Raw genomic sequence first — 15,863 nt, 5'->3', positions numbered from 1 at the left:
GTACTTGATGAAAAGAGCCTCATGCTGATTGCCTTAACAGGCAGGGGTGAGGAGTAGGGATTAAATAAAATAAATTGGTTAAACAATTAAACAATTCAAAATGAACCCTGTAAAAGATTTCCATGCTATCCGGATTCAGGTCCCTAAACTGGAGGGACAATTGAAGGGGCCTTGGGCAGGAGGGGAGCTGGGTGTAAGCCCCCAGCACCCACAGCAGGAACTTGTGCTTAATGCAGGAATCGTGCTCAGTGATGACGTCTGTCAGCTGATGCTCGTCCGCTACGGCTGCCCCCGCCTCCAGATGAGCTTTGTCAGCTTCGTCCACTTGATGCTGCGTGTAGAGAACATGGAGGGTGAGCTGGCAGGAAGTTGGGGAGGCCAGGTCTTCCTCTGCTGCCCCATGACTTCCCACCTGTCCCTAGTTTAAGCACGAGGGAGGACAGCTGCCATCCCAGAAACGGCAGACCAGGGAAGCTATGGGGACCTCCAGCCAAGTGCCTGTGATCCCTGGCTGCAGATACCCAAACTCATTCGTTCCCTGCCTTGTTCCAGAGACATAGGCTTGAAGTGGCTCACTTGTCATAGGTGTGGCTGCGTGTGGTCACATGTAGGCTGACATTGGGTTCCCTCACGTTTTCAGAATGGATGTGATTAAGGTGAGATATGTGGGAGGAACGAATTCATAATGTTTCCAATACACACATTAACTGTGTTCCTTTCTGCTGCATTTTCACAGATGTCTTCCAAAACTTAACCCAAGATGGCAAAGGGATATACCTCCAGAAGCCAGAGGTAAGACTTGCCCCAAGGAGGTGGCTCATGTCATCTTAGGTAGAGGTGGCCCTTGCAGGACCATGTGAAGGAGAAGGGCTCTGGTGACTTATTCTGCTGAATTTGAAATTGAGCACTACATTCATTGCACTCATTCATTCATTCATTCATCCATCAAATATTTTCTGAGCACCCACTTTGTGCCAGGCACATATGAAAGGTGTATCCAATAACTCTGATTGCAATAATGCCATGTGACAAATTTACAAAACGTCAGCAACATATATATGATAAGCACTTATTTAGCTTCTGAGTCACATGGCTGGGAGTCAGTGGATCTCAGCTGACTTGCTCATGTATCAATGGGTTAGCTGAGGGTTTTGCTGGGTACCTGAATTGAGGAAACTCTGCCTAGGTTTGTTCTTTCCAGGGAAATGGGAGAAACACAAGAAAGAGAGCTTAAACACACTAGGCCTCTGAAACCAAGGCTCCAGTCTGGCACACCTGCAAGTCATTCTGTTGTCCAAAGCAAGTCACACGGCCAAGCCATTTCCTCCTCTTTCATATCACTTTGCAGACACAGCAGGATGTGTTGAATGAATGAGGTGATATGCCTAGGAGAAGACAAATTCATGTATGAAACTGATTATCTTCCCTGATCATTCAAAATGCATTGATTCATTGAGCAGCTGCTAGGTGCCAGGTGTAGCGCTAGGTAATGTTCATTGTAAGGACATTGGAGTCTGGAGTTCAATCCTCTGCTCTTTTATTCTGCAACCCTTCCTCTGATATGGCCGCTTAGAAATGATTCAGTCAAAGCTGGAATGTCTTTCTTGATCTCAAATGTCCATTTTGTGGAATTGCTTTCCAAGCTGTAGGGACCTGCAGCCTGTGTCACCCCTCAATCCCTCCAAGATTCGGTGTGAAGTGGGATTCTACTGGAGGGCCAATGGCCAGAATTTTCAGAGCCTATCCCTGAACTGCTTAGTCCCACACTTGAGTGCTGGGGCATCACTCCTGATCCCAGGCAATCCTTCCATAGTGGCAGGCTCCGGTCTGGGAGAATAGGACAACACAAGTGTGGCACCCGAAATAGGACAGTCCAAAACTGAGCAGGGTCCAGTGGACAAAGAGCTATCACAGGAAGAGAACCGCACTGGGGTCTGAGAATGGGTTGAAGCCACAACACTTCTTGTAACTAGCTGCGGGACCTTAGGCAAATCACCTTAAATCTCTGGGCCTCAGCTGCCCACAGGTGAAATGAGTGGAACTAGGTGGTCTCTGAGATTGCCTCCAGCTCTGACCAGCTTTGGCTCAGTAAGGATCAGGACCACCCAAGGTCTGTAGGGAATGGCAGCCACCTCGTTGGATTTCACGCTGAGGCTTTCTCTGACACCGTTGGTAACTTCACTATTCTCAGCTTTATCATTCTGAGGGATTGGCCTGGGGAGTGGTTTCCCCAGAGATCCCCTCTATATGAGTTAGAGGGGTTGCTCATCACACCCACATAAAGCTGTCAGACCAAGGGGCCCATAAATGTAAACATGTAGAATATGCTTTAATGGATTTCTGCTACCCTGCCAGTTTGCACACCTGCCCAGAGCTGGCACGAGCATGCCAAATTGAATTCATGGGCAAAAAATTCATTGAGAATTGAATACAAAATCAGCCTGTATTTGGCTGTCATCATTCATAGGCACCGTGAGAAGTCAAGGCTGATTATATTTCAGATTGATTTATACTTCCTAATGGATGGTATAGTCCCTCTAGCTAAACCATCCATTAATGTTCTGTCTCCACGGCTCCCCAGGAGTGTGGGGTGGGGAGGCCCAGATGAGACATGGGTCTGAACTGACCATCATTTGCTTTCCCAACATGTCCAGTGGATGATGATGGCACTGTACTCCTGAGAAGGCTGAGTCTCGCCTGCCCTCACTGAAGACTCTGCTTGTGGCCCAAGAGCAGCCTTTGGCTGAGACCAACCCGTGCCCACCCTACTTACTGATCTTCAGGACTGCCTCACTAGTCGTCACCTTCTCAGCTGGGAATATTTCTCCTCTGCAGCCCTCCCCCTGCATGGCCAGCATGCAGAAAGGGAAGGGAGGAAGTAAAGATTGCATCAGATTTGTCAAAGCTAGCCATCCTTCCCTGAGGCCACAACCTTGTCACAAGCAGAGATATTACCTGACATGGCCTAAGCATTCTGACTCCAGAGCTAGTGTGCTTAGCCTCTATACAACACTGCCTCTGTGGCTGCAAACTCAAGTGACTTTAGACATGCCATATGTTCTCACATGTGGGGTAATCATCTAGGTTTTAAGGTCTGGAGAGGGAATGATATATCCTTAGACATTTAGTCCCAGCATTTGCAAATTAGTAGAGACATAGGCTAAGTTTCAGCTGTTTGGGGATGGAGTTAGGGATATAGTGGGTTTTCAGAAACACAGACAATAAGAGAATTGCCAGAGTCCAGATGGGGTGGGCTGGCTCTGGCATCTGAGATCATGGGGTAGTCTTCTGCCGACAATACCTCCATATGATTGGATTTGGGGGAACCCAGTAGGTTTAGAACACCTAAGTTCTCAAAGGGCTTCCTGCTTGTGACAGGTGTCAGTCTGTTCACTTGACCTATAGACTATCAGATCCATTTCAAATCCGTCCAGAAATTCTCTGACTATCTACTTCAAAGAACAAAAACAAACCCGTGCTAAATTATAGAGTCAATCAGCGGGTGGTTGGTATATCTGATTTTTTGAAGTACCACGATACACTTTGTTTGTTTCATCCCTCCGAACCCAGAATACAGGTGCAAAACCAGAACAATGGCCTTTTTCCAAAGTCAATGCAATTTATTCATAAGTTGGCACCTCAGAGCCATTTATTACTACAGGTTGAGCATCCCAGATCTGAAAACCCCAAATCTGAAATACTCCAAAATCTAAAATTTCTGAGAGTAGACATGAAACTCAAAGGAAATTGGGGCATTTTGGATTTTGAATTTTTGGGTTTGAGATGTTCAGCTGACAAATCTATAATGCAGATATCCTGAAATCTGAAACACTTCTGGTTCCAAGCATTTTAGTTAAGAGATACTCAACCTGTATTCTATTTAATCTTAACTTACAAACAATTGTAACCAACGTGGCTGTTTGATTTCCAAGTCCATAGCAGACTCAGGAAGGAAGCTGAATGAAGTGATAAAAGTGTGTCCGTTGGCAGAAGGACTAAAGGAGATTTGAGCACCTGTCACATGAGTACTGTACCGGAAGAAAGGAGCACTTTGAAAGCACAGTTTAAGAGGTAGGAAAGTATTTTATTTAGGGAAAAAACCCTTCATTTATTCCAAATGATAGAAGGTAAAACGGGTTTCCATAAAGTGCTAGATACATGAAATATTGTTGATTTTATAAAAGATGATCATGTATTTGTAACCTTTTACAGATTTTTATATCCATCTACTTATTTGTATCTTTGTCTTTAAAATCTGCCATTGTAAATAGCTGTTTTAATAAAACAATTTTGTCTTGGCCCATGAAGACAGTTTTGGAGATATTTTTGGGTGATGGGAGGGTGACACCGTGAACTTGTTCACAACATTTAGACTATAGTGTGCGGCTTGTGTTGGTGCAGATAGATCTATCTCCGTATTGTTTAAGCCTGAGAGCCTCTCTGCTGGCTTCTCAGTGGGTGGTTTGCATGGTCCTATGTCACTCAGGTGTTAGCCTCACTCTCCTGAGTCCAGTATCTGCACTGTGGCAACTCAAAGATGACCTGTCTTTGCTGACCCCCTTCCTGCAGATTCTCTCCTATACCCCCAAAGTTGAGTACTGAGTACTGAGTACTGAAGACCACGGGGCAGAGCCACCTCCCGACTCCCACCACACTTCCCCATCTTCTGTTGCTCCAGGGAAAGGGGGAGGAAATAGAGATCTGGGGCAGGAGAAACTGGGCAAGCACCAGGGTGATGTCAGCTGAAGGGCTGGGAGGTGAGCATCAGCAGTTCTGGAATATCGAAAGCAGAAAGTCTGCCATGAATAAGAACAAGTGGAAAGTGCAGCCAGGGAGGAGCGAGGAAATCACCTGCCAGTGCCAAGGAGGGTAAGGTCAAGGAATCCAGAGGTTGGGTTATCAAGTCCAGCCCACGCAGGGAGGGCATATCAAAGTGAGGCCTGTTCCAGGCTGTCACAATCTCAGGAAAACAGGACTCTACCTGGACAAGAGGGGATGAAAATAACTACCATTTATTTATCCCTGGTTTTGTTTCTTCTTTCATGTTTTGTATAAAACTTCAGTTATCCAAAGAGAACCTTTTAGATTGCAGATGGGGCCTGAAGCAAGGCAGTCCATGGCTGGCTGTAAATAGCACTGCTTTCCTGCCGTTGCTGTATTGAGTTAGAGAAATGATTTTGGCTTCCAGGATTTTCAACCTGATGTTTCCCCAATGAAGTATACGTATTTAGATTTATAATGAAGGAAAGGAGGAAATGAGTGTTGTGAGTGATGAGTAGGTAAAAGTGGGCATCGTGGAGGAGCAGGCTGTGTGTCGAGCTCTCGGGATCTCTGCAAAGATGGCCCTTTGGGGTTACTGGTCTCAGGTCCTGGGTTACCATCTTTTCTCCAGTGTCCTGAGGACAGAGAGTCTACAGAATCCAACAGAAATGAAAGAGAGGAGAGGTGGGAAGACACAGTCTAGCTGTGTGACATTGGACCTCAGTTTATCCATTTGTAAAATGGAACCCCAAATGCCTTCATCCCTGGGTCATTGTGAAGATTAGATAATGCCAGCAGGTTGTTGGAGCTTCAACCCAATGAATGAAGCTCCAATTTTTCCCCTTAGATACAATGAATAATTTCTACAGCTACTATTACTTATTGCTATTTTGGTTTTTAGAAGACATAGTGAAACACCCACGGTTTTATACTCTATTTCTCTTTTCCTCTTCTTCTTCCACATCCTCTTTCTGAATGCATCAAACCACTTCCTTGAAGTGGGGCACCAGGAGGGCCACTCCAGTCTCCAATGCAGGGACTCAGAGGCAGGGACCTCTGAGAAAGTGGCCATCTCATTATTAAAGCTCTGTCCTCTGCTTCCCTGTCACCTCAGAAGCAGCCCATTGATTCAACAGAGCTCCAGGTTGCCAGCTAGGGGTTTTCAGGACCATTGACCAAGCAACCCTGAGAGACTGAGTACTGACCAGCAGTTGTTCCAGAAACTGCTGGGAATTAGGTTGTGATCTAGAAGTGACCTGACACTAACAGTGAGAAGGCAGGATAAGAATGCAGTCTAGAACGCAACCTTTCTCCACTAGACTTGTAAGTAATTTAGGTGAATCCTGTCCCACTGGGGTTCTATCCTGATTGGCTCTGCTGATGAACTTGGCTGGCCAGCACGTGGCACTTGATGAGACCCTGGAATGCTGAGGCCAGTTGGGCAGCAAGCTTTCATCTCATCCTTCTGCCCCTCCATCCAGCCATTCAAACATTCATTTGCCTGAAGACATTTCTCAAGTTCCTGCAATGGGTCAGGCATCTGCTAGGCACTGGGGATACAGAGCTCACAGTCTCCTGGAGGGTGGGAGATGACTGACGCGTGGTCTGTGGTGCAGTGTGACGTGGGAATGCACACAGTGCTGTGGAAACACAGAGGAGAGGCATCTAGCACAACCTGAGAGGGCCAGGGGAGGCTTCCTGGCAGGTTTCCCTTTAACCATCTTAAGGGAAAGAGGCGCTAGATAGGAAAATAAAGGGACAGTGATGTTCCAGATGGAGGGCGCTCCACATGGGAAAAAAAAGACACTAAAGCAAGGGATGAAATGGAGTCCTTGGAACACAGCAAGAGATTCAGAGAAGCCGGAGCTTAACTCTGTTGTAAGAGAACCAAGGCCGCTGGGGCAGGCAAGGGCTGGTCCCTGCAGGATCTGCCATGGCATCCGGGTCCTATCCTGAGAAGCTGAACCATCATCCAATAATTCTAAGCCTGGTCATGAGACGTCCAATCCTTTCCCCTACACCAGAAAGGCTAGGAGGTTAACAGAGTACGGGGGAGGGAGGTTGAATTCCCTGCATTGGCCCTTAGTTCGGGGGAACTTGATCAAATAGCTAAACCTTTTTGAATCTCTGCAGCTTCATCAGTCACATGGTGATGACAATATCGACCTCATAGGCTGTAATGCAGGCTAGATGAGATAACATATGTGAGCATTTATGGCATTTGGCAGTGCACTTAAAAACGGTGAGCTCCACAAATTTCTTGGTGGGGCGGGCACCTTCCTTCCCACTTTTGTGGTATGTGCAGTGGCTTATGCCAACGCTAGGTGGTGCACGATCCCCACACCAGGGCATCTTCCAGACGCAGTACCACAGATGAGTTTCAGCACAAGCTAGTCTGGGAAACCCTTGCCAGCCTGACTCAGCCCAAAAGGCCAGCTTCAGCCTCACATGGATTCACTTGTCTCTCCTTGTCTCTTTTTTCTGACCAGTGTTTAATGTATGTACCGTACTCTATTTTATACATTGCATTTGTTTCTGAAATTTATTTCATTTACGTAAGCACTCAGCTTAAGTGCATCTCCTTGAGGGATATAGCAGCACCCAGCCCATACATCCTGGCATCACAGTGCCTGGTTTAGCACATAACTCATGTTTAATATTTACCAATTTAATGAATGAATGACTTTAAAGTAATTCAGGTGAATCCTGTCATTTAAAAAGTCAGTCTCTACTCAAATTGCTAACTGAAAATATCAATATATAAGGTTTGCCTAAAGAGACATGTGACTTCTCACTAAAGGGTCCCTTTCTGGTGGCCTGAAGTTTAAAGTCATTCTGATGCCAAATGGTAGTTCAAACTATCACAGATGCTGTCTGAACATGTTCTTCGTATCCTCAAATTCAAAATACTAAGGCATCACCTTCTCTTACCCGTTCAGAATTCCTTCTCCTGGGAAGATTAACCACTGGGTCAAGTTCCTGAACCTTTTGCTTTCAGGTCGCAAAACACAGAGTGAGTGGTGGGAGGTGGGTGGTCCTGGGCCAGAGCCAGGTCCCTGGTTATTAAGCCCCATGCTGACTCCTGTCTTCATCTTCATCTTAAGCCTGGGCTTGCATAGTTTCTCCTGCTTGCAGAAGAAAATTATGCCAGAAACTGCGTAGCTCAAGACAGGTAGGGTGGGGTGATGGAAAGGGCAGGCCTCACCTTGACCAAGGGTCTGGGTGTTTGTGGTTCTTAAAAGCTGTCCATGGAGGCTTCAACAAGTTCCCTAACTTCTGAATTCATCTCTTTTAAAAATCAATGTGTGGTATTAGAGGGGGTTGGACTGTATAACTTCTAAATCTGCATCTGGTCAGAGATAGCAAATTTGCCAAGAGCACAGGCTGGCCTTTACAAAGGTGCCCACTTAAGTCCAGCTGTGTCAGTTACCTTTGGCGAGTCACCAGTGTTTGACTCTATGGTCCAGAGGCCCCTGTGAGGATCTCGTGCCATCACACATATAAGCTGATTGGCATCATGCCGGGCCTCAATGTGTGGTTCACTGTTACCCTTCACAGCCATGTGAACTCCACAGGAGAGTCCCACCTCCACCCTGCAATGGTCTGGGAGGACCTTTCTTCAATAGGGGAGAAGCCAAGTGGTTTCTGAACCAGAGAAAACCGGAGGCTACCATCCTCTGGTGCCTGAAATCCAAGCTTCAGTTCTGCTTGAAAACATCTATTTGAGGCCTTTTGCACAAAGGAATCATTTCCCAGAAGGGATCTTTTGGCCAAATGAAATAATTAAAGTGATCCTTGTTTTTAGTTTGACTTCCACTAGCCTCATATCAAGTCTCACCTGAAGAGGAGCCTCACCAAGAGTGATATTCCTCCCATCCAGCTATCGAGACGCCTTGGGTCATCAGCAGCAAGAGCAAGAGGCAGCTCTGCAGAGGCTGTGCAGCCAGCTGCAGCAGCACACGCACAAGCAGCCCTGGCGGCCCAGGCTGCAGGACCCCAGGTCAGTCCCTTATACTCCTTCACCCTTAGTATTGCACACCCTTGGAGAAGTGGGCCCGTGTCAGTCCCTGCAGAAGGCTGCCTCATGCACAAACACTTACTCCTGTTTCAAGTGGCTTTGGGTTCCCTGGGTGCAGCTTTGCTGGTTGACTCATACAGAACATTCTTTCTCTGGTCCTTGACTTGCTTGACGAGGGAGGACTCAGGGATTGTTAGAGTGCCCTTGGCCTGGGGTTTAATGCTGAGAGGACTATGGTGTTCTCAGGGTGCAGATGCTCTTCTGTTCAAACTGCTGCCCTTCTGCCTGAGCAGATAAGCTTCCGGAGGGACTGGGCTGCAGGGAAGCCTCCTGAGGACTCCCTTTGTGGAATAATGACTATGCAATGAGGTCTGCAGGCATTGACTGGAATAGGCCCTGTGAGACTGCTGCTCAGGCCTGCTCATTGCTTCAGCTTCTTTATCTGTGATATGTGTGTGTGTGCATGTGTGCGTGTGTGTGCATGTGTGTGTGTGTGTCTGATACCCAGTATACCAGAAGTGAAGCTTCTTCAGATCCGACTTTACCAGGCTCAGGAGCCAGAAGCAAAAGAATTCTACAAGTTCTGCTACAAGAGTTGGGGGTCCTTAAGGGAGTGAAAATGACCCAGGGGTGGGCTGGTAAAACTGGAAACATGCTTGACCAGGGGCCAGAGGACTGGGGCTCATGTCCTGTCTGCCACCAAATGGATGTGTGCTTGTGGCCTGAGGAAAGTTATTTAACCTCTGAGTTTTAGTGTGCTCATCTTCTGAATTGGGATGTTAACTCTTACCTCATGGGACGGTGGCAAAGATGAAATAAGATTGTGAGTGTGAAAGACCTTTGCAGATTGCAATGTGGAGTTCAGAAATGGGGGTTATTATTCTAGTAGACAGACCTGGTGTAATGTGCACTGGCTGGGCTTAGAATGTTGGATTCTGCTCTGGCAAATAAAAAGAAAATCAAGGGGATAGTTGAAACTAAGAGTAGAAGCAAATGGCTTGTGAGCCATGTTAGGCATAGATAAAGGATGTGACGGGCGTGTGTGTATGCACAGATAGGAAGAGATGAAGGAGCTGAGTGGGCACTGAATATTCATGACATACACTAAATATACATGAGGCACGCAAAGCACCAAGTGTTCAGGATACATCAACCTCATGCGAGACCCATGAGGCACTCAGTATTCAGTGAGCCACCCATTGGCAACTCCATGAACCCCTAGAAATACAGATAAACACCCATGGCTTTCAGCAGATGAATTGATAAGTTACATCTGTGGCCAGTCATACTTGTCCCGTGTCTCTCTGATGGGATTGGGCCCCAGGCACTGTCCATCTTTTGGGCCCCTTGCTCAGACTTCAGCTCTGGTTCTTATAATTACACCATGAGCAGAAAGTGCTGGTGGAGTTTAGGACATGTGAGCACGGCATGACTCAGGTGACGTATGTTTTCCTTCTGTCCTCTAGTACAATGTTCTAAGTGCGTCGTCTTACCCTGTCCCTCTCCCCTTGCTTCTTGCTATGGTTTTAAATCGACCTATCACCCATGTGATCTCAGCTCCTTTGGTCTCTGAGCCCATCTGTTTGGTGACCAGAATAGCTCATTGGTAGTAGATTTGGAGGATACCATTACAGCAAGTTCATTTCCCCCCATGACACTTGGGGCCAGAACCTGGGAGCTGGAGCTTAGGGCAGTAGAGCTGTTTGCTTCCAATTGTCTGCCTTGGCTTCTGAGATGTGAGTGTTGTGTCTACAGGTGTGTGAGGGTGCAGGGGGAGGGGGTCCCTGCTGGTTCCTCTGATAAGGCCCATTAGTCCCCCTTCCCACCAGCCCTCATCACAATGGACCACCCTCCAAAGAGAACGCTGAGCAATGCCTACGACCACATGCCAAGGAGAGTTTCCCAGTGACCCTGGCTTTCCCTCCCTAGTCCTAAAAGGACAGACAGTGAAGTAATTTTAGCAACCACCTGACAGACTCTCATGCCCTCCTGGCCAGCCTAATCTATATTCCAAGAACATCACCCTCCTGTAGCTCCTCCAAATGTCATCCATGAGAAACCACCTGTTAGAGTCCAACCTCAATCTCACTTATTGGCTGTGTGACTTAAGCAGGTCACCTAAACATTTTGTGCCTTGCTTTCTTCATTAGTATTAATGACATTTAGCCAACCTCCATTAACGGAAGCAATGCACTGAACAACTTCAAGCACAGATAAGACAAGTAGTCCTTTATTTTATTTTATTTTATTTTTATTTATGTACTTTTTTCTTTAAAAAACATAGTCACAGAGGCACTGAGCTAGATCCTAGCATAGAGATGAAAGTTCATTTCCTGTCTTTAAGGAGATGGCAGTCTGGGTGCCCAGTTCATGGTGTGAGGAATACACCTGGGGTGCTCAGATCAACCTCAGAGTCCTGGAAGAGTTCCCAGAGGATGTGGTGCTGGACCTGAAGGCTTAGCCGTATCCAGGGAAAGGAGGATGCTCCAGGGAGGAGGAGCAGCATGGGAAAGGGACAGAGCATTATACTGGAACTCATCAGGAGAGTGATAGGTGGTTGTAAGACAAGTGGTTGTAATAGGACATAGGGCATTTTGGAGAAGTCGAGCTGGTAGTTTAGCAGAAGAAATGTTGGCACAAGTAGAAATAGGAAGAAGTTCAGAGAATGAATTAATAAGTGGCCTACTCTAGGTGCAGTGACAGGCCCTCATGACCTACTCTTCCTGGGCTTTCTCTGGTTTCTCAGAATCCCAGAAGGCCCTGGGATGTGTCTTTCCAATCAAGTCTGCCATCAATACCCATCCTCATGGCTGCAACACCTCATGCCGTCAGAGACCCAGATGAAGCCCGGGTAGAGAATGTGAAGGGAAGAGGGGCAGCTTGTAGTGTCGAAGTCAGCCAAGCTATCCCACTCCAACTATTCATCATCAGGAAGGACCTGAGAGAGGCAGGGGAAGAAAGAAGAAGCTTAGCCAGTTTCAGAGCTACTATTCAGGTTTGATTTTTTCCCACGTAGCTGGGAAGGCATTTTTGTTCCATCAATCTTGTGAGAAGAAATGGGCACAAGAGTTACAGCCCAAGAAGCAAATGGGGCCTTTGGTGAATGAGACAAGGTGTTCTCCACTCCGGTTCACACTATGCAAGACCAGGCCCTCGGGCAGGGGCTTTAAAAATCCCTTTTTTGCTACCACAGAATCTTAATGAACATTCAGGTCACTGCTGGACACAGGACAGGGATGGCCTGGAGGCTCCTTGTAGAGGAAACCACCTTATTGGTAGATGATAGATCTCCTTGTAGAGGAAACCATCTTATCAACCTGGTCCAATCAAGAGACAGAAACCACACAGGAAGTTGAACAACGGAGTTTAATATAAATATTTTAAAGTTACACAGAGCATTGGAGTAATGAGGGATCAGGTAGTAAAATGTAAGGGGGGTACTAAACAATATAATAGCAGATATAGGGGCATCCACTACCCTACAGCTGAGATAGAGTGACAAGGAAAGAGGTCCCTGCCCTTTACTTAGAGCTGATCCAGACTTGACTGCAGATGGCAGAGGTGTGGCTCATGGAATGGCAGGGAAGCCACTGTGGTGCCATGCTGCAGAACTTGCTGGAAATCTGTCCCCTAGGTGCTGAGGATAGCTGTTCCTGGAAGGGCTCTCAACAGAGGCACTCTGTTACAAAATTGCTCACTTTATGTGTAATTTCCTCACACAAAATATTGAAAAGATGTGTATTCAGGGGTTGAGATTTAATAAAATTAATCATTTTTACTGCATCATTGAAGACATTCTGAAATGAAATTGGCTTTTTTTTTCTCCTGTAAGTGAGTGGTGGTAGAGAACACAATGACTAGTATGGTGTGGTTCCACTGCCTCGATTTGCACACCATCAGCATAAATGCCAACAGACAAGAAAGGAAAATAACAGCTTAGAACTATTACTAAAACAGTTTTGACCTCACAGGCCCCCAAAAGGATCCTGGAATACCAGATCCAAAAACCACTCATGGAGAACTGCTGAGCTAAATGACTTGCCCAAGCTCCTAGACTAGGAAGTGATGGAGTCAGAATTCAAACATGGGACTCCTAGCTTCAAACCCTGAGATCTTTCCACAAAACCTGTTGGGCTCCTCAAGAAATCACATATCCCTTCCTGAGAGGGTGTGGTGGTAAAGAACACGTAATAAGTTGAGAAATAAAACTAAAGTCCAAATACTGTTTTTATTACCGATAGAACCAAGTTAGTGATATTACATTAGGTCTGTTAACCAAGTGGGCATGTGGACTTGATAATTCCAAACCCCGTCAGCCATGCAGCTCAGCCTGGAAAGAGGCCCTGGGGCAGTGGGAGGAGCATTCCTCCAGAGAGGCAGAGCAGAATAACGCTCTCTGTGGCTTCTCACTCCTGGGAGACAGGAAGGCAGAACTAGTCATGACCAGTTATTCCTAAATCAGTTAAGTCTCTCCACCTTCATAATATAGGGGAGAAAACTCAGCCATAGAATAGGATTCTCAGATGCTTACTGCACTCACATTTCATATTTGAAATTTTTTCCCTTCATCTCACGTTTGTATCCTCATCCTGCCCAGCCAAATAGTCTCAGTAGCCAATTTCCGGTCATTTCTTGGATGTGCTCAGCATTTCTTCTCTTGCCTTTGCAACTTTCTACAAAATAGGTTAAATGCACTCAAATGCTTTTTTAGACAGAGCATATTGGGAGTATAGAAATAACCCCACCCTTATTAAGAGACAGTGGGGAGGTGGGGAAGAGAAGCAGTCTAGTATCCCACTGAACCTCTGAGGGGCCATATTGTGATGGGGACTTCAGAGCTCAAGGCATAGGTGCTCACAAATGTCCAGATCAGGGCACCCAGAAGTGACCAGCCTCTGGAAAACTAGGTCCCCACTGGTCCTGTTCATGTCCTTGTAATATATCAATCAATCCTCAATGAAGGATGCCCCTTTAAAATGACCATATGTTTATGTCTGCTCTCCGAGAAGGGCCATTCCTGGGTACCTGGAAAAGCAATCAGATTGTTAAATGGCTAAACAGTGTTAAGGACCCAGGAGTGAGACAAGCCTGATCCCCTGCAGAACAGTGATGAAATATCCGTGCTGCCAGATGTGCACAGCCTTCCTCCCCTGGCCAGCCCTCCACAAGCTCAATGGGCTCTGCTTTCGAAGACTTCATAGTGACCAGCTGTCAGCTCCTTTCATCCATCTGCTTGTGCTTGTCATGACATCACCTTCTTCATTTCAACACATCTCCCTTTCATGGCAGTCCATGCTGTCTGGGTTTAAATATCATTTTATGTTGATTGCATTTCTCGAATGGTTGCTTCTGAGTAGCTCACTCCCAGTCACTCCCACAGCAGAATTTACTCCTGGGAAGATTTCCTTTTAGACAGTTAATCCCTATCAGGAGTGTGGATTCCCATTAGGCCTGATCTAAGTGCTTCCAGAAGACTGCCCTGCCCTTAAAGCACCACGTGTGTTGGTTTATTTAACTAATAGCTGCTGCCTTTAATGTTGCCAGGAGCCCATGGGGGCTTATGTAAATATACTTTAAGCCAGAAACAATAGAAAGTATGTATGGGGCTTAAGCAGAGCCATCCTTTGAGTTTAAGAGTTTGGGATTTTGAAACTGAAACATTTCCCCCATCTCCTTAGAAAGACTTTTTTTTTTTTTTTTTTAAAGTAAGCAAACAATTAAATGTTGTTAATAGGCATTTAAGAGCTAATCTTTAGAAGAAACAAAGCCTTAAAGATAACCCTAGGTCTTTCTGTTCAAGTGTGAATTCCCCCTTAAAACCCTGTATTTAAGAAGTTTCATTTGGAGATTATCTATTTGTTCACTGTAACTTGGTCTCTTAATTGTTTATAAGAGCTCTCACTACTAAAGCCCATTCCTAAGGAAAGTGGTCTACGAAGGAGCCAGTTTGCTTAAAAATCAGGCTCTTAACTTAATTGAGTACTTGGTTTAAAAGAGTTGACTCAATGCCCTTGGGTAAATTTACATGTTGTAAGATGCCTGGACACCTTTTTGTGTCCAATCAGCTTCCAGGATCCATAGATCCCTGGCTTCATTTGAACACATTGCACTTTCGTGTCATGTCATATTTCTCAGGTTTACAGATAACTTTGTGTTGGTTGCATTTTAGAACAGCTTGTCCCCTGGGCATGCAGGGAAGCACCTTAATTCAGCACTAAATCTGAAATTCTGGGGCCAAGATACGAAAATCCATGTTTTCACAAAAAGCTCTTTCAGTGATTCTGAAGTACATGAAAACTAGTGTTTCAGAACTTACCGGACAAATTCTGTCAGTTTTGGTTTGTTCTATCCTGCTCTAAGATGTGTGTTAGGTTTCCAGGACACATCAGACTCTTAAAAGATTTCCATCCGAAAGGCAGTGGCAACCTTGAGCTTCCAGCACAATGGAAAATGCCGAGTAGTTTGTATGAGTCTGCGTGCTTCCTCCTGCCCTGCTCCCTGGAACCTGGGCTTTCTTCAGGGGTTCCCCCAATCCTGAAAGTGGATCTGAAGATGCTGAATTCAACCTAAGGGCAATGTGTGTATGTTGTAGAGAAGAGGATAAAGAAGCGAGTGTTTGGTTTACTGGGGTTGGCATACACACATTAATTTAGGGTCTTCATCTGCTTTAGTAGACAAATCACAAACATTTCCATGAATAACCGCGTCTGTTATGCAAATTGGTTTCCGTCTGCTGGTCTGTTGAGAATAATCTTCCATAATTACAACAGCTATTTACTTACGGGCAAATCAGCTTTCTCACTACCTTCTCCATTCGAGAGAGGCCTCCAACTGCTTTCGGAGCCCATGTGATTGAAGGCTGATGGACTCTGATGTTGTGAGCCTGTTGTTTGAGTTTGTGGGTCTCAGGACAGAAGGATCCACAATACTGCCAGTCAACGAGTGGGGATTAGGCTCCCCCAGGCTTCTCTGCAATAAGATGTCCAGGACATAGTCCTCACGAGTTTTATAGTGAGTTGAGGAAACAAGGCATGTGGAACTAATGGAAGAGAATTAAGCCCTGAAATGTGTGGTTCTGCTTAGA

At 45.9% G+C, this 15,863-nt stretch overlaps 1 protein-coding gene across 1 annotated transcript in view; it reads left to right on the top strand.

Moving 5' to 3' along the window:
• The window catches only part of CAPN14 (calpain 14), a 59,045-nt gene extending 54,752 nt beyond the window's left edge, over positions 1–4,293 (top strand). The window contains exons 20-22 of the mRNA XM_038006750.2: positions 237–353; positions 737–792; positions 2,655–4,293. Coding sequence (XP_037862678.1) covers positions 237–353; positions 737–792; positions 2,655–2,681 — 200 coding nt within the window. The 3' untranslated portion in view covers positions 2,682–4,293. The remainder of the gene's footprint in view (positions 1–236; positions 354–736; positions 793–2,654) is intronic.
• Positions 4,294–15,863: the final 11,570 nt, after the last annotated feature.

Source organism: Chlorocebus sabaeus, chromosome 14, assembly GCF_047675955.1.
Source record: "Chlorocebus sabaeus isolate Y175 chromosome 14, mChlSab1.0.hap1, whole genome shotgun sequence".
NCBI classification, from domain to species: domain Eukaryota; kingdom Metazoa; phylum Chordata; class Mammalia; order Primates; family Cercopithecidae; genus Chlorocebus; species Chlorocebus sabaeus.
Note: the sequence above shows the minus strand (reverse complement) of the source record. Positions and strands in the feature narration are given on the sequence as shown.